The sequence below is a fragment of the Molossus molossus genome, unplaced genomic scaffold, assembly GCF_014108415.1.
Source record: "Molossus molossus isolate mMolMol1 unplaced genomic scaffold, mMolMol1.p scaffold_m16_p_15, whole genome shotgun sequence".
Classification (NCBI taxonomy): Eukaryota; Metazoa; Chordata; class Mammalia; order Chiroptera; family Molossidae; genus Molossus; species Molossus molossus.
This window is the reverse complement of record NW_023425350.1, coordinates 20028454-20054904: the sequence shown is the minus strand read 5'-3', so window position 1 is coordinate 20054904 and position 26451 is coordinate 20028454. Positions and strand designations below refer to the sequence as shown.

Below are 26451 nucleotides of genomic sequence, written 5' to 3'. Positions count from 1 at the left end.
AATGGGTCCTGACCTTTCTCCCCCACGTATCCCAGGACATTTGTTTACGCGTTCCTCACTAGAGGGAGGCCTTTTCCGATTGCGTTGCTTTTCAAAGGCTTTGTGTTCTGCACGGGAAACGGATTTCTGCAAGGCTACTATCTGACTTACTGCGCAGAATACCCTGCTGAGTGGTACACGGACATACGGTTTGTCCTGGGTAAGTAAAGCTGACCATTTTCACCTGACTGCTCCCCACGGTCTAAATCACCACCACCTCTCATTGGTTCCAGTCTCCCCTTCTCTCACCCTTACTCTAGTCTTTTCTCTATGGAGCAGCCTGAGAGAGCCTGGAGAAACATCATGTCATTCCTTATCTCAAAACTCTCCAGTGGATTTCAGGGTAAAATGCAAATTCCTTACTGCTGCCTATTAAACCTGCCTGTCCTCACTTACTGTGCTGTAGCCTGGGGCCATCCTGCTTGTCCTGCTGCAGGCTTTGTCTGCAGGCCTCTCCCTCTGCCTAGAATACTCTCACCCTATGCAGTCATGAAGCTTGGTCCCCCACTTTATTAAGTTTTTATCCATTCACACCTCCTCTAATAGATGTTTCCTGACCACCATATATGAAATTGTAGAAAATGCTGATCATTGAATTTGTTTCATTATCTGCAAGAGGCACTTAAGTCCAGGAAGGTTCAACTGTTTGTATATTATTTTGGTACAGACCAAAAAAATCTAGGGATAGTGCTCAAGTCCTCTCTTTATGTCACAAGTCACATTCCATCCATCCACTTAGTACTGCTCCCTCGAGCTCCGAAACATGCCACTGGGGCTCACTTCTCCCGAGTTGCTCTAAATTCACCCTGGACCAGGCCACAGTGACCTCGTGCATGGACTGAGATAGTGATCTTCAAGCTAAGCTGGTCTTCAGTCGCCCCTTCTCCACAGAGCAGCCAGAGTGAAGGCTGGAAACCAGACGGTCAGAGGATCAGTTGTACGGATGCTGGAATGTGCCCCGTGGAGTGTGCTGGAGCCACCAAAACAAAGGAAAACGAACACAAACAGGAACGATCCCGTGTGCTCCTGTGGAGACAACTCCGTCCCTGTCTTTGTTTCTTTCTGGGCCATATCTTAGTACCATTCTTAGAATTAGAAATTAAGTGCCTTTCATTTTTAGGAAGAAAAAAAAAAAACAGCTTGTGAGAAAAACATGAAAAGCAGGATATATTTTTTTTTCTCCCCTCTCTCTTCTGTGCCTAGGTGTCTTCCTATTTATTTTGGGCATGGGAATCAATATTCATAGTGACTATGTATTGCGCCAGCTCAGGAAACCAGGAGAAGTCATCTATAAGATCCCACAAGGTAATGTCTCCAGATTCCCTCTCTTCCTTGGGAGCCTGTCACAGGAATTGTGCTGTGAGTGACCGATGGAGAGGGTGCACTGACTATGTGGGGACTTCTCCACCTCCCGTCCCACCCCACAGCACATTTGCCTTTCTGATCTGAACCCTGATGATCAAGAAAAGTACAGGAATTCTCAGAAGGTACAAGGTCACAATGTCCTGAAGATGCGGGGAGTGTGAGGCTTGGGGTGGGATGAATAGGCTGGTGAGACTACCATGTGCGGTATTAGGGTTCTTCAGAGAAACAGAACCAATAAGATAAAGATATAAACATAGATATATAATGTTTATTATAAGGAATTGGCTTACGTGATTATGGAGGCTGAGAAATCCCATGATCTGCCATCAGCAAGCTGGAGGTCCAGGAGAGCAGGTGGGGTGAGGTCCCGTCAGAGCACAGGGGACCAATGTTCCCGCTCAAAGGGAGTCTGGCAGCCAGAGTGAGGTGTAGTCAGGCCTTCAGTGCATTGGACAAGGCCCACCCACCTTGGGGAGGGCAGTCTGCTTTGCTCACGCTATTAAATTCAAATACTAATCTCATCCAGAAACACCCACATGGACATACCCAGAAATAATGTTCTACCAAATATCTGGGCACTCTAAGGCCCATTCAAGTTGACACAAAAAAGAACCATCATGTGTACACAGACTGTTGATCATTCCTAGGTAGCAAATAGAGCCAAATCGTGCATGGCCAGTCAACTTATCCTCTCCAGTAAGTGTAACTGGATTTATTATTGGGTAGTCAGGGGTAGTACTTGCGTATTTCCTGCCAACTGTATATTCTCAATGGTGTAGAGAACCATATTTACTTAATCAAAAATTAGGGTGAGATGTCTTGCAAGTGCATTTTCAGAGATAAATCCCAGCTGCTCCCAAGAAACCAGGTGTGAGCTAACAAAGACAAGCAGGTGGGAGTGAATCAGACATGTAATCCTTCGATCTTTTTAGGTAGGTATTTGTGTGGGTTAGTGGCTCCCGTCATTTTTTATGTAAATAGAACCCTTTACATTAAACATTTTCCTGTATTATGACATGGTGATAGTACAGATTAATATTCATTGATGAAGAAAATAACGACAAAGTTCATTTAAATGAATAGGTGTTGCTAACATCCTAACAGTATCTACATCAAGCTAAAATAATGCCTCAGGTTGAGATGTACCATGTGCTATGTTCATAGACAATTCATGGACCCTGCAGTAGGTCAGTGGTTCCTCCCAGGGCCTGGGGAACCACGGGAAACTGCGAGGCAATATTATCCTAAAGGAAGGCGCCTCGATGGGGTTTTAGTTGTTAAATCGTCACTAACTAGACGAAGAGCAGAGACAGGTCTCAAAAGCTCCATTGTCAAGGTTAGTTTCCAGCCGTTAAATTACATGAGAGAATGATTTAAAAACAAATATTCTTTATGTAACTACGGAAAGAACATATTTGTTCTAGATGACACTTGGCCAGGTTAGTGTGGGGCAGAAGTGTTGAGCGTGACTTCTAATTCCGTTCTGATAAGAGAACACCCGGTTGGACAGACCGCTGGGAGGTCAAACTCGGGCAGAGCCTACCTGCTCCTTTAAACCTGAACAGAGTGGGCTGCTGTGGGAGGGCAGGGCCCACGGAGCATCGAATGACTGCTCAGATCAATATTACTCTTCTCACCTGTTTGTTGTTTCACTGTGTGTGCCTGTGAACGGGAAATACGCTGACCAGCCGTGTGGGTGTGCAGGTGTGGAAACATCCTTCGACAGAATGAACAAAACCTAGACCTCCTGCCCTCTCCCTTGTCCTGGGAGAGAGCCAGGGGTCCCGCAGTTGTCAGGGATCTCGATGGAGCCCATCAAGCAGTTGGGGCCACTCCCCAGGATGTTTTGAGGCCAACAGGCTGCTGTTGCTTTGTCTTCCTTTCTTCCCAAGTGGACTCCAGCGAAATGGGATGCCTGGGCAGAGTCCCCAGGCCCACCTCCGTTCCGGCTACCCCTGTGCATTGTGGGGCTTCCATGTCACGGTGATGCAGCTCTGACCACTGGCTTTTTGGTTCTTTTGCACGCAGGTGGCTTGTTCACGTACGTTTCCGGAGCCAATTTCCTTGGTGAGATCATCGAATGGATGGGCTATGCCCTGGCCTCCTGGTCCTTCCCAGCACTTGCATTTGCATTCTTCTCCCTTTGTTTCCTTGGGCTGCGAGCTTTTCACCACCATAGGTAAGCTTTTCCATCCAGGGGCCGTAGCCACGCAGCTTCCCCCTCCAAAGAGGCCTTGAGCGCGCCGAGTCAGGTGTAGAAACCTGAGACATTGACTTTTACAAGGTAAGGTTGCTGTTGCAATCTGTGCTGGTGAATTCTGACTTCTCGGGCTTTCCCTGAAGTTGGAATTCAGCTGGATGACAATAGCAATAACACCTTTTTCCTGTGAGCAAAAATGAACCACGTAGACAAAGGCACTCCAGGCCACTTGGGAAGCCGGCCTGTGGCCTCGTGGAAGAAAGCTCCCCGAGGAAAGGGCCGTGTGCACAGGCTCCGTGCCCCTCCCCCAGGCCTAGCCGGCCATGGCTACTAGTGGGTAAGAGTCAAGAGGTACAGAAGTAGCTGCCATCTCCATGCCTTCGTTCAAGTCCTCTGCTGCATTTCTCAAAGTGTGTTCCACAGGTGGGACCACGCTCAGCCCTTTCTGAAGATTCAGAGACAATTCTGAGGAATAGCCAGGGTGGAGAACCCCTGGGAAAAGCACCGCCCTGTGCCTCGTGTGGCGGCTGTTTGATTCTGTGTGTGGTGCTAACGGTTCGGGTCATCCCAGAGCCCTGCGAACTCCAGGGTCACTTCCCGAGTCTGTAATTCCAGGCTTATTTTGGTTCTCCCCTCCGTCCCTATCCTGCCCTCCATAAATCGTAGCCAAGGTCATTGCCAGCTTCCTGGAAAGGTGGGTAGGCAGTTACTTGTGTGGTGCAATTCCAGGACCGTCCATCACCTGGGAAATGCCAGGAACTTGCTGGGGCTTAGCACCTTTCCTCTGTAGGTCTCGCTAAAGCTTTCCCAACTCCCCCTCCCAACCCCTGCACCCGGGTGGGGCGGGGACCAGAGGGTTAACTACAAGTGTCACTGGCAGGGACAGGGGAGCATATTAAGTGGTTCTCAGGCTTTAAATGCAAACTTTAGATCCTTTCTCTAAAATGGCTTTTGTAATTAAGGAATGAGAAATCCTATAACTATTGGAGAGGGAAGGAAGGAGGGAGGGAGGGAGAGGAGAGAGAGAGAGAGAGAGAGAATATTAAGAGGGAACAGAAACAGACTTGGAACTGGGACCCAGGGGAAAACCCTTAAGCTCCTACATAGGTATTTTAGTCCAGTTACTTAATAATTTCAAAGTCTTGAAGGTTACACTAAGAAGGGTTCTTTTCCCCAGAGTGGAATTTGTGCAGTGACCTGTCAGAAATGAATGAAATGACAGGTCTGTGCATGACCTACTCTTGCGACCTCCTAGACTTGGGGGTGGGGTGGTGGAGGGCAGCAGAGGGTCCCCAGCCTGTAAGAGTCAGTGTGACAGTTCTTCCCACTCCAGGCAGGGTCTGTTGCCCACCAGAGGCCAAGGGGGAGTGGGGAGGAGAGGGTGTCAGCCAGCAGTTGGAGGGGCCCTGAGAAGCATGGATTCACTCGGGCTTGGTCAGGGGAGGGCCAGCTGTTGCACCTGAGGTTTCCAGCTGGCGAAACAACAAAATCCGAACTGTCCCTGTCCTTTATATCAGCATCTCCAGGAGGATAAGAGGTGTCTTTTGATAGAGCTAACTGGGCTTTGTGAGGGGCAGCTCACCACACCTCTCGAATCACAGCCCAGCCTCCAGCCACCTCTTGTAACTGTTTGTCCCCAGTTCAAACTCAGGTGCTTTAACAGGGTGAATCAAGATTCTAACTTGAGAGCTCCCAGCTTTAAGAGGACAGCCTGGTCACTTAACGAGAAAGCCTATTTACGAGGTGTATTAGTCTCCCAAAACAGATGACCACAAACCGAGTGGCTTTACTCTCACAGTTTATTCTCTCAGTTATCCCTGGCGAACGTGTTCTCCCATTCAGTGGGTTGTTGTTTCATTTTATTGATGGTTCCCTCTGCTGTGCAAAAACTATGTAGTTTGATGTAGTCCCCCTTATTTTTTCTTTTACTTCCCTTGTCGGAGGAGATATCAGAAAAAATATTACTAAGAGAAATGTCTGAGATTTTACTGCCTATGTTTTCTTCTAGGAGTTTCATGGTTTTGAAACTTACATTTAAGTCTTTAATCCATTTTGAGTTTATTCTTGTATGTAGCGTAAAAATGTGGTCTAGTTTCATTTTTTCGCATATATCTGTCCAATTTTCTCAACATTGTTTATTGAATACACTGTCTTTATTCCATTGTATGTTCTTGCCTCCTTTGTCAAATATTAATGGACAATATAGGCGTGGGCTCTCTATCCTGTTTCATTGATCTGTATGTCTATTTTTATACCAGTACCACGCTGTTTTGATTACTATGGCCTTGTAGTAGAGTTTAATATCAAGTAGCATGATTCCTCTACTTTGGAGGTAAAAGACCTGTACTCAGAGAATTATAAGACACTGAAGAAAGAAATTGAAGAAGATACAAATAAATGGAAGCATACACTGTGCTCATGGTCAGGAAGCATTGTTTATATTTCCCAACACATGAAGCTTTAACATTTATAAGAGTAGGATGCAGGGAGAAAGGAGATGGAGAGATGGCTGTCGGGAAGAGGTGGGCCCTGCGTAAGTGTCGGTTGATTTAGAAAAAGGATTTCAGACGCAGCAAACCTCAACCATTGACCACTGCTTGATGGTATTTATAATTATTTGTTTCTTGTTTGTTAGGTTCTACCTCAAGATCTTTGAGGACTACCCCAAGTTTCGGAAGGCCCTCATTCCGTTTGTCTTTTAAAGAAGCCAAATGAAAGAAGAAAGAAAGCTCCAGAATGCTGTTGAAAATCGCCACTCTGTGTAACCTTTACAGTTCACATATGTATGATGTCATCGTTCATATATGTGGGAGATACAGAATAGTAGGCCCTTTGTGCTCTTCCAGCTGGCCTGGAGAGGCTGCATGATACCCGCGTAGTGTGTACTCTGCCCCTCCCAGGGGGCTCCATCCTGATCTCCTGTTGAAGCTTCAGCAAGGCCCTTCCTATTCCTCCTAGAAAGTGCAAAGCTTCTCTACGTAGTTTTCTCTGTGTAATCCAAGTTTTGTTTTTGTTTTTGTTTTTTGTTGGTATGTGCCCCAAGCGGGAAGCGAACCCAGGACTCTCTGGTCTGCAGGCCGATGCTCTAACCACTGAACAAAACTGGCCAGGGCTGATCCAAGCTTTATACCTGCTCCCTATCAATGTAAGAGAGCCCTGTAGTCAAGAAAGTTTTGGGTCGAGGGCAGTGTTTGTAGAAGTAACTTGAGATGCATGTTCTGCACCCACATGCATGAGCAGAGATTCGCGCTCCGAAGCTGCCGAACACCAAAGCGGATCTACTGCCGAGTGAAAACTCAGCCACGTCTTCCTTTTCCTTTGTTCGCTGTGAAAGACATGCAATGATTAGGCAGGCTTTTAACAGAGGAGCCCTCTGGTCCTATCGCTGCTGATGCAACCATCCAGGGACCCCATTTCAAATTGTGCATTGTCTTCGTGCCTCCGTCTTCCTGAGGATTTCATAACCCCTGTGAGAGGTATGGAGCCTGACCCAGAGAACTGGTGTGGGTTTTCCTGATCACGGAGAAAAAGACATGACAGTGTATGGCTACCGAGAGCGTAAAGAAGTGTGTTAGAGTAGCTCCTGCAAACTCTCCTCGCCCTGGAAGCTGGTGGAAATACCCACATAATGAGCCAGCATCAAATAAGGAGACCAAGACCAGATGCTGTTGCCTCAACAAGGTATCTACAGTGACAGTGGAGCAGAGGGGAAGAACCAGCAACTTTCCTCTCTGGATTTCTTCCCTGCAGTTCCCAGGATCTGGCATCTTGAACATCAGTCCTCAAAGAACCTCAGACCAGAAGCTGAAAGCTGCAACCAGAGGGAGGAATCGGGGCAGAAAACCTAATTTTTTGTGCTCACACGGTGATGCACACATAATTTGATTTTCTTTCTTTTTTTCCATTCAGTGTTTCCAAAATGTAAAAATGAGGAGGTTTCTACATTCTCGTTTCTTTGAGAAAGTTGAGGATCTGAGCTCACGTAGCCTGCGAAGAACTGGAACTGGCCAGCTAGTTTGCGCTCGAATTGGCAACCTCTGTGGAGGGGTCACCCTGGCATGGGTGCTGAGACATTGGGCTCTGGGAGGGAGGGGCTGACAGCTTGTAATCAGAATGTATGAAGTCACTTGTGTCCTCTGACCTTGGTTTGTGGTAAGCATTGGCAATACTGAGCAAGCTCTTTTGAGAAATGAACACCAGTGTTATCGGACGCAGTGCTGTGCACAGAAGTTCACTATATAAGACACATAGGACTCTTCAATGACCTGAGGATGGCGTAGATTCCCGAAAATACCAATTGTAATCATGTAATAAGTGTTTTTGCTGTTCGTTATGCCTCCTGAATGATGGATGTTAAATAACTTTGAATTAAAAGACCCCTGGACTTTTGAAGATTTTTATAGGGTATTGAGCTGTGGTTTTTTTCCTCTGTTTTTCATTTTGTTGTTGTTAATCCTCACCCAAGGATATTTTTCCATTGATTTTTAGATAGATTGGAAGCAAGGGAGGGAGGGACAGAGGGAGGGAGGGAGTAAAGAGAGAGAGAGAGAGAGAGAGAGAGAGAGAAACATAGATATAAGATCACCTCACACCTGCCAGAATGGCCGCCATCAACAAATCCTCAAACAACAAGTGCTGGCCAGGGTGTGGAGAAAAGGGGACTCTAATACACTGCTGCTGGGAATACAGACTGGTGCAGCCACTATGGAAAACAATATGGTGTTACCTCAAACAATTAAAAATTGAACTGCCATTTGACCCAGTGATCCCACTTGTAAGAATACATTCTAAGAAGCCTGAAACACCAATCAGAAAGAATATATGTATCCCTATGTTCATAGCAGCACTATTTACAATTGCTAAGATCTAGAAACAATTTAAGTGTCCATCAATTGATGAGTAGATAAAAAAGCTGTGGTACATTTACATAATGGAACACTATGCAGCTGTAAGAAAGAAAGGTCTTATATCCTTTGAGACGGCATGGAGGGACCTGGAGAGTATTATGCTAAGTGAAATAAGCCAATCAGAGAAAGACAAATACCACATGATCTCACTTATCTGTGGAATATAATGAACAAAATAAGCTGATAAACAAAATAGACCCAGAGACATAGAAAGGAGTATGGTTTAGACTGACAGACCTCAGAGTAGGGGAGCAGGGGGATGTATGTGTAACCAATGGACATAGACAACAATGCTGTGGGGAGGCGGGTTGGGGAGGAGGGTGGCTTGGGGGAAAAAGGAGAAACATCTGTAACAATAATTAATTTAAAAAATAAAAATCAGTAAAAACATATTTGATAAAAAAGAAAAGAAACCTAGATGTGAGAGAGACACAGATTGGTTGCCTCATGCATGACCCCAACCAGAGGCTGGGGACTGAACTGGCAACCAAGGTACATGCCCCGGACTGGGAATCAAACCTATGCCCCTTGGTCTGCGGGCTGGTGCTCCAAACGCTGAGCCCATGTGGCCAGGGCTTTCATGTATTTTGGTGCCAATTCTTCTCTCTTCATTTTGCCAACTGGAAATTAGGGGCTTTGAGCGGAAACTAAAAGAAAAGAATGCCTTACAGAGCTTCCCACCACAGTTCAGAACTTTACAAAGGCGCAATAAGGGCGCAAGGAAACGCACTGTGGTTGGACACCACCACTAGTGTGCAGGGATACACGGGTGGGGGGCACACCTTGAAGTGAACCTTGAAGTGTAGCTAGGCTCTGTGAAATAAGACTTCCGGTTCTCTCCACGCCACCTTTCTTAAGTCCTTTATCCTATAACCAGAGAGCGCGTCCATGCCAGTCCCTGCCATGGAGCCAGTGCCCAGTCGGTGGCATATTATCTGCCCAGTACATGTAGTCTCAAGACAAAACTGCTACTTGGCAATTACATTTTTTTTTCCACTAAAGGGTGCTCTCAAGACTTTTATTTTTGCCAACCCTGATTTGTTAAGCTAACTGACATATTTAGAAATTAAAAAAAAACAAAACAAAACATTGTCATTTTGAGTTAATATTATGATGGGCCTTTAGATGTAAATATAGTGTAGAATAAACTTGGAGTAATCTTAAATCTCCCCTTGATAACCAAGATATTCTTAGTGCTCTACCACCATTGTTTTCAATGCTTCGGGTTGGAATATGTACATAGATCGAGTACAATGAAGTCTGAACGTGTGCTCATCCCTAAATATATTTCCTATTTCTCCTAAAAATAGAGTGCAACAAAAGTATGGTTAATTTAGGCTTCCGAGGAGTGGTTTTTGATTAAAATATGAATGTGTAATTGTTAACAAGATACTTTGACTTGCCCTTGCTGAAACTTTCACAGAGGGAGTGTTTTCCTGCTGCCCTGGTAGGAGATGGGGGGCTCTGTTTTCCGGAATTGCCAGCCTGGAAGACACTTCAGCTGCTGGCCCCGCCCCTTCTATTATAGATAGAGACGCAGAGAGGCCTGGTGCTGAAACACCCTGGAGGTCCCACGGAGGGCAGAGCAGCTGTCCTACCAGGTACTTTCCAGGATCAGCAGCCTTCTGAAGACAGACCCAGGAGAGCCCACGCAGATGGGTGTGCATTGAAGGCTCGAACACATTTAGTCACTCAACAATCATTTACTGAGTATTTGTAATCAGAAACATGGGAAGGAGTGGGAGGATATTGTTGAATTAGACACAATTCTTGCCCTTTGGGGATTGGTTGCATTTAGGTTTTGAAGAGCTCGTGCTGGAGAAGAACAGGCAGAGCGGAAGGACGGTGCCCCAATGCAGATACCCACTGACTGCCACGCCCATCGGGTGGAACCCGTTCCTTCGCTCTGTGGGGAGAAGCAGGCTGGCCCCTCACCAGGAACCTGTTTGATAACATGAAGGGGTAGTAGAGCTCTCAGTGCCTTGGAGATGACATTCATGTTCAGTTTGGGGAAGGTTTTAAGTCACAAATTGACCCGGCCCGCAGGTCGATCAACGAGGACTCTAGAGGGGGAGTGAGGATGAGGAGGGACAAGAGACAGGAGAGATGGAAACAAGACAGGATTCTGATCAAGTCTCGTTTATTCAGGGGGAGGTCACATAATATATAGGGGAAAAACAGGTGAAACAGTTAATGAGTATCCCACCTGAAGCAAATTCCAGTAAATACCCCAGGTGGAACAAATAAGCAAAGAATGGAGTAAACAATTATCTAGAGGAATGCAGGCACTGCACGCAGAGAGACCCCGCCCTGGGGCCGGAGACAGCAGAGCAGACTTTAACAAGATGGATACCATGCAAATGGTCTCCCACAACAAATCCCCCTTCTCCCCGACAGAATAAGCAACGTTAGCTCCCCTGTACTCTGAAGGAGAAAAGATGGCTGGTGAGAAAGTTGCAGTGACACAGTGACTTAGGTGGTTTAAACCCTTTCAGAACAAATACATAAACCTATGATTTCATCGCTCGGTAGTGGTCATCTCACCGAGAAGCAAGGGGGAAAGCTCTTGACACATAAAGGAATGGACTCATGAAGAGAAGGGATTAAGCAAAGAAAAGAAAACTCATAGAGACAGACGACATGGTGATCACCAGAGGGAAAGAGGGGGCATAGAAGAAGGTAAGGGGGATAAATGGTGATAGAAGGAGATGTAGCCTGAGGTGGTGGACATAATTCAATACACAGATGATGTATTATAGAAATGTACACCTGAAACCTATATAATTTTATTAACCAATGTCACCCCAATAAATCCAATTAAGAAAGGAGTCATACCTAGCTGGTGTGGCTCACTGGTTGAGTGTCAACCTGTTATAACCCAGTCATTCCCCATCTGCTAGAAGAAGGAACCTCTCCTGGGTTCCTTGAACCCGAGTTGTTTTTGCAAAAACTCTTGAAGAGGAAGGTATGCATCAGCCATGACCATGAGCTTAACTAATCAGGAGATGCCAGACGGGACAATGAGGCATTCAAGGCTGGGGTCTAATAAATGTTAAGAAATATAAAACAAACAACTTGTGCAGTTACTAACTGCTGATATCTGCTTCTGTACATGCAGCTTGCTTGCTCTGCTAAACTCTTGAGTAACCCATGTCCTATATAAGCAACCCTCCCCCTGAGCTCGGGGCTGCAGTTCTCCTCTGTGTAGGTTGGCTGCAGTCCCTGCGCAGGTAATAAAGCTCCTAATATTCAAAATTACTTGATGTCTGAGTGAGGATGACTCTCCTGGGTTACAACATTTGGAGGCCCCAGCGAGATCAACCGCAAGGTCCCCCTTTTCTGTGGGGTCGACCTCCTCAGAATATGTGGAGGGCTGCCTCCTCGCCCTCTGCACCTACATTTGTTCTGGCTTTCGATTCGGCTAATTCGGACTAAGACTTCAGCCTTGAGGATCTGGGTAAGGGGTTTCCCCTTCCATCTGTTTTCTGTTTCGGTAGCTCCGGAGCGTTCTGGGATTGTTGCGGGCGGGACGCCGCTGAACCGCACTTACCCCTCAGGGTCGGGACGCCGACTGCTGACCTGGGAAACCGGTGGGTTTCCATCTGTTCTGAAATTGGTACCAATCTGTTTTAATCTGGCACTTTCGGGTGCATCTGGCACTTTCGGGTGCAGGAGACCCGGTGGGTTTCCATCTGGCACTTTCGGGTGCGTCTGGCACTTTCGGGTGCAGGAGACCCGGTGGGTTTCCATCTGGCACTTTCGGGTGCGTCTGGCACTTTCGGGTGCAGGAAACCCGGTGGGTTTCCATCTGGCACTTTCGGGTGCGTCTGGCACTTTCGGGTGCAGGAGACCCGGTGGGTTTCCATCTGGCACTTTCGGGTGCAGGAGACCCGGTGGGTTTCCATCTGGCACTTTCGGGTGCATCTGGCACTTTCGGGTGCAGGAAACCCGGTGGGTTTCCATCTGGCACTTTCGGGTGCAGGAGACCCGGTGGGTTTCCATCTGGCACTTTCGGGTGCGTCTGGCACTTTCGGGTGCAGGAGACCTGGTGGGTTTCCATCTGGCACTTTCGGGTGCGTCTGGCACTTTCGGGTGCAGGAAACCCGGTGGGTTTCCATCTGGCACTTTCGGGTGCAGGAGACCCGGTGGGTTTCCATCTGGCACTTTCGGGTGCATCTGGCACTTTCGGGTGCAGGAAACCTGGTGGGTTTCCATCTGGCACTTTCGGGTGCGTCTGGCACTTTCGGGTGCAGGAAACCGGTGGGTTTCCATCTGGTACTTTCGGGTGCATCTGTTCTGAAACTAATATTTTGTGTTTTGACCGCGGTTGTCTGTCTATTTGTGTTCCATGTTCTCTGCTGCTCTAACTGTTTTGCTTTCGGTTGGGACAAGGACCGTCAACGCCCCCGTACCCCCCTTGAATGCATTCTTGCTAACTTTTCTGACGTTTCCAGGAGATCCCAAGGCTACAGAACACCAGCCGATCCGGGGGTCCTCCAGACCCTCTGTGAATTGGAGTAGCCAACATTCCGAGTTAATTAGCCATCCGAAGGGTCTTTTGACTTGAGTCTTTTGTTTGCTGTGAGGTCCGTTATGTACGGGGTTCCCCACCCTGATCAAAGGTATACATTGATATTTGGATTAGAAATGTCAGTGTCCGGAGGTTCAAATGAAAGGAAAAACAGTTTTGCTAACAACGCCTCCGCCTGCCCTGAAGGACAGTTAACTCCTCTCAGCCCCCAAGGAAATTCTATCTTGTCCTTCAGGACCCTCTTGAGGATATGCTAAAATGTCAATTAACCTGAGTTTGCCTACTTTGGGTTCTTATTACAGAAAAGCAAGAAGATGAATTTGGATCTGTTAATGCACGGGTACAAAGTGCTCTTGGAGAATTAAAAAACACTCTGCCCCGCATAAACATATGTGTTAGGATGTTGCTCCCCTGACCTGCATCCTTTTGTAAACCTGGGGTCAGGGGAAATGTTCCCATTCCTCTGCCCATGGTAGGACCCAAATACTGCTGGGGGAAGGGCTTCCTTAGACACTTTTCACCGTGTTCTCCTGTTAGGCCTATTGGCCCAATTGGCTGAATTAGCAAAGGTAATAAAAGCAGATTTAAGGGAAACAGGGCACACAGAATAGGGTCACCCTAGGAAGGGAAACATAAGGAAGGGTCAGGATAGCAGGCCTAGGTCCCGATTAGAGATAGAAAAGACAAGGGCAAAATCAGATGTAAAGGAACAAAATGAAAAGTCGTCCTTGATTTAGGAAAATGACAGGGCTAGGGCTCCTTCAGCTGAGTCCTTTGGAGCCCAGAATAATACAAGACAATAGGGGACAAACTAGTTAGTTTCCTGGTAGACACTGGTGCAGCAGACTCAGTCCTGACTGAGCCAGTGAGACCCTAACCTACCCCTAGATTTCAAAGAGGACTATAGACCTTGGGAAAAATATTGTGACTCATTTGTTTCTGTTCCTGCCGGAATGCCTATATCCCCTACTCAGACATGATCTACTCCAGAGATCATTCAATTGCTGGCCACTGCCACTCCAGGCCAGCCCTTGCATCAAGTTCCCCAGGATATTGCCATCAATCCTGCCAGCCTGCCTCCAGATGATGACCCGGAGAAACCTCTGCAGGACGGCCTGGAGGCAATCGACACTGCAGACGGCCGCCCAGACCTCAAGGATGACCCACTGCCATCATCAGATGAGGTATTGTTCACGGACGGGAGCAGCTATGTCCAGGAAGAAATCAGGTATGCTGGGACAGCAGTAGTAACTCTGGACTGTGTCATTTGGACTCAGTCATTAAACAGAGGAACTTCAGCCCAAGGGGCTGAACTCATAGCCCTAATCCAGGCTTTCTGATGAGACAAGGGGAAACCGTGCTACAAATAAGGAAGCTTGACAGATGGCCCTAAAACCAATAGGGACCTATCCAGATATCAGTCACCTTGCCAAACCCAAGTTTGCCTCTGACTCCTACTTACACTGGGTCAGAAAATGACTTAGCCAAACAGAAAACAAGCCATGAAGAAAAGCAACGGATAATAGACACTGCCTGATGGGAAGTTATTAATCCCAGAGGCTCTAGGTTGGACTTTGGTCAACCAGCTGCACCAGACTACCCACTTAGGTTACACCAAGCTTACTGAACTCCTGAGAGGCAGCCAATGTCCAGTAAGGTCACAGGCAAAGGAGAAGGCAGAGGAAAGCAGGGATATATAGGTCTAAATAAGGAGGAGGAGAAGATAAGCTAGGAGATGTGCAGACAATAGATAAATTGAACAAACTCTCAGGTTCACGTCAGGGGAGGGACTAGGAAAGTCGCAGAGGGTCTATGTAAGTTGAAGAAGGATTGTATAAGTTGTAGAGGGTCTATCAGCAAATTGAAGGATTATAGACAGGGAAGAGAAGGATTATGCAGAGGAAATAAAAAGATAAGGAAGGATAAGAGAAAGGGACATACATATTACAGGAAGACAGGACACTGAGAGGGGAGAGCTTGCCCCTAATAATACAATAACAGTCTAGGATATAATAAAGAGAGTAACAGATTTAGGCTACTCCTGACCCTTAGATCAGACAATGGCTCCACCTTAATAGCAAAGATATCACAGAATAGCTTTAAGGGGTTACCTTAAAGGAAACCTTAACCAAATTTACTTTAGAAACCGGTGAAAACTGGACCACTCTGCTCCCCCTCACCCTCTTACAGTTCTTACAGGCCCTGCAGTCTGCCCAGAAGGCCGTCTATAAACACATCTGTGATGCCCTGCCTGTGCCCACCTCAAACCCTGTGCACCCGTTCCAGCTCAGGGATTCGGTATAGGTAAAGAAATTCACCACCCAGGGACTAACTCTGGCCTGGAAGGGACCATACACTCTCATCCTGCCTGCACCAATGGCTGTCAAGGTCAATGGCATCCTGGTCTGGCTGCACCATTCCTGGCTGAAGGCGGAAAAAGCAAAATAGATGGTCCAGGCCTCTCCAGATCCCTTAAAAATGAGACTCTTGCATTTATCAGGACTCTAATTTTTCTAATTATAACTGTACAGGGGAATCTTTATAGATCTGTACTCCAGTAGAACTGGGAACTTAGAAATAGGATATTGGAAGAAATCTTTAAAAATGTCACCACAAAGGGGATGTAATAACTCCATTCTGACCCTCAGTTACTACACATACACACCCTAGCAGACTTTCTTTGTAAACATAAGGGCCTTGAGAAACCCAAAGAAAAATAGAAAGATAAGGGGTTAATAATGGCCTTGGGGAACTGGAGGAACCATGAGAGGAGAGAAATTAAAAGCTGCCCTGACAAAACAAGTTCCTCTCTCCCCCTTCTCTGTATCAACCCCCCTTAACGGTGCCAAAAGCAGCGCCAAGAGAATGTAGTTTTTTTCTGTAGTTTGTGCCTTTAAAAGCGGGCAACAAAGAAGGCAGGTTATTGAGGATTTGGGGAATGCCCCCCCACCCGGCCTGCCCGTGTAATAGGGTGCTCCATTACAATTTGGCTCTCTAGTTATCTCGCTGACACCTTACAGCATTTCGAGCACTAAGGGAAGCTTGCTGTTTTTATACCAATAGATAGGAGTCATCAGAGGGAGTATTCAGGTTCTTAGGAAGCGCCTCGCAGGACAGGCCAGAAGCGAAGAGGCCTCTAATAGCTAGTTTGAAGGCCTTTGTAACTGGTCCTCCTGGCTCACTATTCTTCTCTCTGCTCTAGCAGGCCCCCTCATATTTCTATTTCTAGGACTATTTCTATGGACCTATAATAATAAACAAATTAATAGCTTTCATAAGAGAGAGGGTCCAATCTATCAAATAATTAATCCTAGCCTCTCATTACCAAAGGTTGCCATTAGATCAAAGATTTGATCTGTGCATAAAACCAGTGGGGAATGTTATAACCCAGTAATTCCCCATCTGCTAGAAGAAGGAACCTCTCCTGGGTTCCTTGAACCCGAGTTGTTTTTGCAAAAACTCTTGAAGAGGAAGGTATGCATCAGCCATGACCATGAGCTTAACCAATCAGGAGATGCCAGACGGGACAATGAGGCATTCAAGGCTGGGGGTCTAATAAATGTTAAGAAATATAAAACAAACAACTTGTGCAGTTACTAACTGCTGATATCTGCTTCTGTACATGCAGCTTGCTTGCTCTGCTAAACTCTTGAGTAACCCATGTCCTATATAAGCAACCCTCCCCCTGAGCTCGGGGCTGCAGTTCTCCTCTGTGTAGGTTGGCTGCAGTCCCTGCGCAGGTAATAAAGCTCCTAATATTCAAAATTACTTGATGTCTGAGTGAGGATGATTCTCCTGGGTTACAACAAACCCATGCACCAAGAGGTCGGTCGCCAGTTCGATTCCCGGTCAGGGCACATGCCCAGGTTGTGGGCCTGATGCCCAGTGGGGGGCATGCAGGAGGCGGCCAGTTGATGTTCTCTCTCATCAATGTTTCTATCTCTCTCTCCCACTCTCTCTTTCTCTAAAATCAATAAAGAAAAAAGAAATGGAGTCATTTCCTTTCTGGCCTGGACTTTTAATTCTCTAATAGGCTGTGAGCTGAGATCCAGGCATGGCAAATAAGCAGGGTAACACTAAATGTAAAGCAAAACCTTCTAGAGAAGGCTGTTGATTGTTTTATAGCCTCCACACCACCCCATGATAAAAGGAGAGGCACGGCGCCAGCCAGCAGTGTGGGCGCTCGGATGGTTTACTAGCCACTGAGTGCACTTAATGCCTAAGAACGAGATTTTCTCCTTCTCTCTGTAGGTCCACTGAGCTGTGATCTTGGAAAGTTCTCTATTATTTGTAATGCCCCTCTGTGTTTCCCACCAACCATAGCTTGGGATCTGGATAAATGATATACATTGTTGGAGAAGGTTAAAATATGTACTAAGCTGTGTTAGTTCCCTTTGTCCCAACCTTCTCAAGTTCAGGGTTTGGCTTTGCTCAGGGTAGTCAGAGTCTAGGTGAAGGAGACCCAGTATCCTCTCCCACCTGGCAGGCTGGCTGGGAGGAGGAGGAGAACAGCGGGAGAGAGGAGCGAGGTGGGGTGGGGGAGGGTTGACGACGAGGTGAGGCAGAGGGCCCCTCCCCGCCGCAGTGGGCGTCCCTTTCCCACGCTCCAGGCTGCAGAAGTCTGACCTTTCCTGCTTCCAAAGGAAAAGAGAAGGAGAATAAGCTCTTCTTCAGGCTCCTTTTTCATAAGGAAGAAGCTGAGTTTCTTTAAACACAGGCCCGGACAGCTGTGCCTCACAGGCACCTAATTGTATTTACGTCCTTTCAGCTCATAAAGATGGTTTTAAGCCTCGGCCGCGTGACCCAGGTGAGAGCAGTTAAAGGAACCGCCCAGGAGGTGCGCAGTGTCCAGGTTCGGTGCGGCGGGCAGGGAGGGCGTCCAGGGGAACAGCGCCTGCCAGGGCCTCTCCTCCCGGCCCTGCTCGCCTTCTCTTCAGAGGGGCCAAGGAAAGGACCCTTCCTTATGGGGGTGCGTTTGTTATTCCCCAGCATTGACGAGAAAGCAGACGCTGTAAGAGCAATTAAATTTTAGTCATTCATTAAAGTAAGATTCTTAGACTATATATACCGAGATGTAGACTTGCATGTAAAATGTGTTAAGGATGCATATTGTATAAATTCTAGAGCAACAACTAAAAAAAGATATAAATAGTAAGCTAATAGTGGAAGAGAAAAGGAATAATAAAAAAACGACTCAATCCTATAATGCAGGGAAAGCAGGAGAAGTGAACAAAAGGAGGATGGGAAAATAGAAAATAGTGAGTTGGTAAATGTAAATCCAGCCACGTTGATAATCACATGAAATGCAAATGGTATGAGCATTCCAATTAAAAGGCAGAAAATTTCAGACTAGATTTAAAAAGCAAGAAATGTGCCCTGGCCGGTTTGGCTCAGCGGTTAGAGCGTCGGCCTGCGGTCCTGAGAGACCTGGGTTCGGTTCCCGCTAGGGGCGCGTAACTCGGTTGCGGTTTGTCCCCGGCCCTGGTTGGGTTGTGCGGGTGGCAGCCACTCGATGTGTTCCTTTCGCATCGATGTTTCTCTCTCTCTCTGTTCCTCTCTCTCCCTCCCACTCTACCTGAACAAAAAATGGAAAAATGTCCTCGGGTGAGGATTAAAAAAAAAAAAAAAAAAAAGCAAGAAATGTGTTATAAATACATACACTCAGGTTAAAAGTAAGTGGATGGAAACGTATATACTATGAAAACATTAATTAACTATCTGGAGTGGCTATATCAGACAAAGTAGATTTTAGAGCAAGAATACAAGTGGTAAAGGGAGACATTGCATCATGATAAAGAAGCCAGTTCTCAAGAAGACAAACCGAAATTTGTATGCACCAAATAACCCAGCTTCAAAACATATAAGGCAAAAACATATAACTGAGAGAAGAAATAAATAAATTCGTAATTGTAGTCAAATTTCAATAGTTCTCTCTGTGGATATTATCCATACACTTTCAAATAACCTATCTGTCAAAAAAGAAATCACAAGATAAATTAGAAACTATTTTGAGTCAAATGAAAATAAAATATATGACATATCAAATCCGTGACTTTGGATGTCCACAGCTGGTCATTATGTAGTAACCAGGACTATATTTACAAATAGGGTATCAGAAAAAGATATGAAACAGTGCATGACAGTGGTTTCTGAGCAATGGAAAATAAACAACATGAGCTCACAATTTTCTCAGTTTACTGACTCAAGAACGTTTCCAAGCCACAGCACAGGGAAGGGAACCCAGAGAGAAGTGATGGCCTCCCTGAGTTGCTAAGACAGAGTTGAAAAATTGAGAAAGCCAGGAAAGCTAGGATTCTGAGGGCAGAGGTATCTGGAGGAGTCTGGGAAGGGTTCAGAGAAGTAGTCACATAAATTGGGCCCTCACTATGTCCATTATAAAACTAGAGATGAATTTTAAAGATGGACACAATTCTCAATATATTAAATTGATAATTTGGGGTAGAAAAATTTTAAAGATGAAAATAAGCCCTGAAGCCTTCTATATAGTAGTCCTATGGACTCTGGGGACTCTGTCTAATTCTTATCTGGTCTTCTCAATTCATCTGATGCCTACTCTTCCTGAAATGGACACATTCCTTTTCCCATATTTACAGGTGCTAGGGATACTCTAACCCTCACAACCCCCACTTGGCTATTAGCAGAATTCTTAGCAGAACATATGTGGCTGAAATGTCATCACACTTTGCCAACAGTTCTAATGCACGCTCTTCTTCATTCTAAGAGCCTTAGAAATATGTTAAGTAAAAGCAGATTTGTTCTTTCCTGTACCATTCTAATAGATTCTTTATGTTTTAGCCTATAAAATGGCATAAAAAACCTAGATGCCTGGTGATCTTTGAAGACAAGTCATATCAAACTTTTCATTCGTTATGCAAACTTTTATGTATTGAGATAATGGGCTAGCCACATGGAGAATGAACATGAGCCTCTATCTCACACAATCAATAAAAAGTTTCCAAACCACAGGACAGGGAAGGGAAACTTAAACGGCTGATGATATCCCTGGGTAGATAAGACAGAGGTGAGGGTTTGAGAAAGCCAAGAAAGCTAGAATACCTGGAGGTAAATAAACAAAAATTGACTCAAAGTGAATCATAAAGCTGTATATAAGAGCTAAAATTATAAAACTTGAGGAAGCAAACATTGAAATAAATCTTTTTAATGTTGAGTTAGGCAGTCATTTCTTAAGATAGGACACCAAAAGGGCAAGCAATAAAAGAAAGATTGGCAAATTGGACTTTATTTATTTATTTTTTTATCCTCACCTGAGGACTTTTTTTTTTTTTTTTTTTTTGCATTTATCTTCAGGTAGAGTAGGAGGGAGAGAGGAAGGAAGAGAGAGGGAGAAACATCGATGTGAGAGAAAGACACATCAAGTGGCTGCCACCCACACGACCCCAACCGGGGCTGGGGACAAACTGCAACCGAGGTACGTGCCCCCAGCGGGAACCAAACCTGGGACTCTCTGGTCCGTGGGCCGATGCTCTAACCGCTGAGCCAAACTGGCCATGGCAAGTTGGACTTTATTAAAATGGAAAGTTTTGTACTTCAAAGGACACCACCAAGAAAGTAAAATAATGTACTGACTGTGAGAAAATATTTACAAATCATCTATCTGGCATGGGACTTATATCCAGATATATAAAGAACTCTTACAACTTAATGATAAGACAACCCAATTAAAAACGAAGATCTGAATAGACATTTCTTCAAATAATACAGCACACACATAAAAAGATGCTTAACATCATTAATTACTAAGGAAATGCAAATCAAGACCTCCATGAGATACCACTTTGCCTCACCACAACAGCTATAATCCAAAAGACAGACAATAACAAGGGCTGATGAGGGTGGGAAGAAATCAGAACCCTCATACATTGCTGGTGGGAATATAAAATGGTGAAGCATCTTTGGAAAATAGTTTGGCAGTTCCTGAAAATGTTAAATATAGGTTACCACAAAACCTGACAATTCTACTTCTATGTATCTATCTGCTTTTTGTTGGGTTCAAGCACCAAGTGACCTGAAATAACAATTAAATGTGTCTTGGCAGCGATTAGCTTGCCTGGTGGAGCCCCTGTCCCAAGGCAGGCAGCCGGGTGAAGAAAAAGCAGCTTTGTTCTGAAAGCAGAGGTGAGACGGAGCAGTGCTTGGGGTGCCCTCTGGTGGGAACTCCTGGATGTGCAGGAAGGCTGGTGGGAAACGGGGCTGGGATGACAACTCTGGGCCCGCCAACGACTGGGGAGAGAGGCTAAAAAGGAAATAAAAAGTAAACTTCAAAGGAGAAAGATTTGATTAAGCATAAGGAAGACAATGAACCCGGCTGAGTCCCCCATCACTGGAGTGTATAAGAAGAGGCTGCAGGATGACTTGTTGGGGAAGGTCAGGTCGATGTCTTTAAAGGGCATTACAGGACTTCCGGTCAAGATGGCCGCGCAGGGAAACGCGGTATCGGGTCCTCCGACAGCCACATCAAAGTTACAACTAAACTACCGCACGACCATCATTCAGAACCACCTGAAATTGAGCTGAATGGAAGTCCTACAACTACGGAATTAAAGAAGCAGCCACTTGGAGACTGGTAGGAGGGGTGGAAGTAGACGGGCTGGTCCCACACCCACGTGTGGCGGATAAAAATCAGGAGGGCTACCTGGGCTGGGAAGGTCCTCTCTGAGGATTGAGGGGTCCCCGCCCCAGTCCCCATAACTTCTAGCTGTAAAAACCAGCAGGAACTGAGGCTGAGGCTGCTGGAGCCCCATGCAGTTCCTCTTAAAGGGCTTGTGCATGGACTTACACCGACCGCTCCCTCTGAGCTCCAGCATGGAGGGGAGGCAGCTTGAAAGGCACCAGAGACAACCAACAAGAACTGAGTTGTTTGGCACTGGGGTGAGAGCTGAGGGGCAGCTTTCTCCTGGACAGACGTGCTGGTGGAGGCCGCTGTTCCTTTGGTGAGCCCTTCCCCCACAGGGCAGGCAGAGGCCGCCAGGGACTCCAACAACCTGGCTCACACTGTTTGCCCCACACTGGTGATTCCCTGAGGCTCTACCCCACCCAATTGCCAGGCCCACCCAAGCTGTTTCCAGTGGCTTTACCACAGGATCATAGGATTGGCCTGTCTTGGCTCCTGTTTCAGATTTTCCTAAATTTTCTCAAACAGGCAGCATCTGGCCTTAGCCAGCCCCATACCTCTTGCTAAGTGGCCCCAGGCCTGGCACTAGAAGCAGGCAGCCTTGGTTCACAACTTGGCTTTGCCTGGGCACCTCCAAGCCCAGCACAAGAAGCAGCCATTTACAGATTACTTTGTAGCTTATGCCTGCTGGCCCTGGGTACAACATAGGCAGTGGCTGACCTTGCCCCAGAGCCAGCACACCCAGTGGACAGCTTCACACCACATCGAAGCACCACCACCCAACCACCTCCACAAGAGACACACTCAGGAAGTGGACTCAGTGGGTACCACAGCCCTGCTGAACAAAGTCTTGCTCTGTGTGGTGGGCTCCTACACAGCTGGTCCTACAAGGTAGTCGAAAGTCAGTGGTCAGTAGGCATAGCCAGTCCTTGCATCTGATCAGCCTGAGTAAATCCCTCCCATTGATGTGCCAACAGCAATCAAGACTCAATTGCAACAGAAGGGTATAAAGTCCACATGAGGGGTGCACCTTGAGGGCCAAGCTGGGGTGATCATGGAGGCTGTGCCACTGGACCTTACAGGACACCTACTACAATAGACCGCCCTAGGAAGCCTAGGAGACATAGCAGCTCTACCTAATACATAGAAACAAACACAAGTTGACAGCCAAAATGAGGAGACAAAGAAACATGTTCCAAATGAAAGAACAATAAAACTTTAGGAAAAGAACTAAACAAAATGGAAATAAACAATCAATCAGATGCAGAGTTCAAAACACTGTATAAGAATACTCAAGGAACTTAGTGAGAATTTCAAGGAACTTTGTGAGAACTTCAAGGAATTTAATGAGGACCTCAAGAGCATAAAAAAAAACAACCAATCAGAAATGAAGGAGCACTAACTGAAATAAAAAATAATTTACAGGGAATCAATAGTAGAGTAGGTGAAGCCAAGAAGCAAACCATTGATTTGGAATATAAGGAAGCAAAACCCACCCAATCAGAACTCAGGAAAAAAAAAAAAAAAAGAGAGAGAGAGAATCCAAAAAAAATAAGGATAGTATAAGAAGCCTCTGGGACAGCTTCAGACATACCAACATTCACATCATGGGGGTGCCAGAAGGAGAAGAGAGAGCACAAGAAATTGAAAACCTATTTGAAAAAACAATGACAGAAAACTTCCCTAACTTCGTGAAGTAAACAGACATACAAGTCCAAGAAGCACAGAGAGTCCCAAACAAGATGAACCCAAAGAGGACCACACCAAGACACATCATCATCAAAATGCAAAAGGTTAAATACAAGGAGAGAGTCTTTTTTTTTTTTTTTTTTAATCCTCACCTGAGGACATTTTTGCAATTTTTGTACAGATAGAGTGGGAGGGAGAGAGAGAGAGAGAGAAACATCGACGTGAAAGGGACACATCGAGTGGCTGCCACCCACACGACCGACCAGGGCCGGGGACAAACTGCAACCGAAGTACGTACCCTTAGCGGGAACCGAACCCGGGTCTCTCCAGACCGCAGGTCAACGCTCTAACCACTGAGCCAAACCGGCCAGGGCGAGGAGAGAGTCTTATAAGCAGCAAGAGAAAAGCAGCTGGTTACCTACAATGGAGCTCCCATAAGACTGTCAGCTGATTTCTCAAAAGAAACTTTGTAGGCCAGAAGGAGTGGCAAGAAATATTTAAAGGGATGAAGAACAAGGACCTACAACCAAGATTACTCTATCCTGCAAAACTATCATTTAGAATCAATGACCATATAAAGAGTTTCCCAGACAAGAAAAAGCTAAAGGAGTTCATCACCACCAAACCAGTATTATATGAAATGTTGAAGGGTCTTCTCGAAGAAGAAGAACAAAAATACAAACAATAAAATGGCAATAAATACATATATATCAAAAATTGAATCTATAAACAAAATGAGCAAGCAGAACAGAAACAGACTCATAGATACAGAAAACTTTTTGTTGGCTGCCAGATGGATGGGGCTGGGGTGATGGGCAAAATAGGTGAAGGGATTAAGAAGTACAAATTGGTTGTTAGACTGACGAACCTTAAAGGGAAGGGGGAAGGAGGTACGAGAAGAGATAAACCAAAGAACTTATATGCATATGTGTACCAATGGACACAGACAATAGTGTGGGGAAGGCAGGAGCAGGGCCAGCGTAGGGAGGAGGAGGTCAATGGGGAAAAAAAGGGGGGTGGGCATCTGTAATACATTCAACAATAAATATAAGTTTAAAAAGAAAAAAAAGATAGCCCTGGCCAGTTTGGCTCAGCGGTTAGAGCGCCGGCCTGTGGTCCAGAGAGGCCTGGGTTCGGTTCCCGCTAAGGGCACGTACCTCGGTTGCAGTTTGTCCCTGGCCCTGGTTGGTCGTGCGGGTGGCAGCCACTCGATGTGTCTCTTTCACGTCGATGTTTCTCTCTCTCTCTTCCTCTTCCTCCCACTCTGAACAAAAAATGGAGAAATGTCCTCGGGTGAGGATAAAAAAAAAAAAGATAAAACGACATTACAAATAAATTGAGAGAAGAAACAGTCTTGTATCTATATCTCTGTATTTACTCTGAGTTTTCTGTGGTATGATTTACCTTCAGCCTAAGAAACTCACTGTAACATTTCTTTCTTTCTTTAAAAATCTTTCCCTTTATTGATAATAGAGGGAAAGAGAAAGGGAGAGGGGGAGATAGAAACATGGATGATGAGAGAACATCAATTGGCCGGCCGCCTGCCTCCTGCATGCCCCCACTGGGGATCAGGCCCACAACCTGGGCATGTGCCCTGATCAGGAATTGAACTGGCGACCTCTTGGTGTATGGGACGACGCTCAACCACTGAGCCACACCGGTCGTGCCGTAACATTTCTCATAGTGCAAGTGTGGTGGTAATGAATCCCTTTAGTTTTCCATTATTTGAAAATATCTTTACTTCACCTTCATTCTTCAAAGATATTTTTGCAAGATACAAAATTCTTCATTGGGGTTTTTTTGTCAGTGCTTTAAAGTTGTTTCATTGTGTGCCTGCCACCTTGGTTTCTGAGAAGTTGTGATCATTCCAGTAGTTGAATGTACGCCATTTTCTCAGAAATTATGATTTTATAATTTTCTCTTTGGCTTTTGACTGTTTGAGCATGATGTTCCTAGAAATAGTTTTCTTCAAATTCATTCTGGTTAGGGCTTATGGAACTACGGGATGTGTAAATTTAAGTCATTAACCAAATTTTGGAAGTTTAGGGCTCTTGTTTCTTCAGATACTTTTCTGCCCTCGTTTCTTCCTTCTTCTTTAACTACATTCACACATATGTAAGACCTTATGAAATTGTTCCACATGGGTCATTATTTTTCTGTTGTATACTTTTTTTTTATTCCTCACCCGAGGATATTTTTCTGTTTATCATCAGATAGAGTTGGAGGGAGGGGGAGAGAGAAAGACAGAGAAAAACATCGATGTAATAGAGCCATATCGACTGGTTGCCTCTATGTCACACTACCTGACCAGGGCGGGGGACGAACCGAAACGGAGGTACGTGCCCTTGATCAGAATCGAACCCATGACTCATTGGTCCGCAGGCCGACGCTCTAATCGCTGAGCCAAACTAGCCAGGGCTCCTGTTGTATACTTTTTACTCATCCATCTTTTTTTTTTTTTTTTTAATCCTCACCCGAGGACATTTTTCCATTTTTTGTTTAGGTAGAGTGGGAGGGAGTGAGAGGAACAGAGAGAGAGAGACAGAGAAACATCGATGCGAAAGGAACACATCGAGTGGCTGCCACCCGCACAACCGACCAGGGCTGGGGACAAACTGCAACCGAGGTACGTGCCCTTAGCGGGAACCGAACCCGGGTCTCTCAGGACCGCAGGCCGACGCTCTAACCGCTGAGCCAAACCGGCCAGGGCATACTCATCCATCTTTAAATTACAGCCTTCAGAGGAAAGTTACAACAAATGTTTCATTGTGTTCCTTGCTATAAATTTCAACTCTCTTCCAAAAATTTCCTACTTTTGTTTTGTCTGTAGAGCTTCAGGTAGTTGTCTTTGTATTTTGTCTAGATATTATAACTCTTATTTGTGGCAAGATCAGGTTTTTAAGTGTTCATTTCCCAATATGGTAAGCAGAAACTAAGGGTATTATTTGACCTTGAAGTCAGCACAGATTTTACTTAATCCCTTACAATTTATATAATCATATTCACAGAAAGTTTTTGTTGCATTAATGAGCATAGTGACTTAAAGTCTGTAAAAGGAATTAAAGAA

At 45.7% G+C, this 26451-nt stretch overlaps 1 protein-coding gene across 1 annotated transcript in view; it reads left to right on the top strand.

Moving 5' to 3' along the window:
• The window catches only part of SRD5A2 (steroid 5 alpha-reductase 2), a 36303-nt gene extending 29997 nt beyond the window's left edge, over nucleotides 1-6306 (top strand). The window contains exons 2-5 of the mRNA XM_036263510.1: nucleotides 36-199; nucleotides 1243-1344; nucleotides 3433-3583; nucleotides 6240-6306. Of these exons, the coding sequence (XP_036119403.1) occupies nucleotides 36-199; nucleotides 1243-1344; nucleotides 3433-3583; nucleotides 6240-6306 (484 nt within the window). The remainder of the gene's footprint in view (nucleotides 1-35; nucleotides 200-1242; nucleotides 1345-3432; nucleotides 3584-6239) is intronic.
• Nucleotides 6307-26451: the final 20145 nt, after the last annotated feature.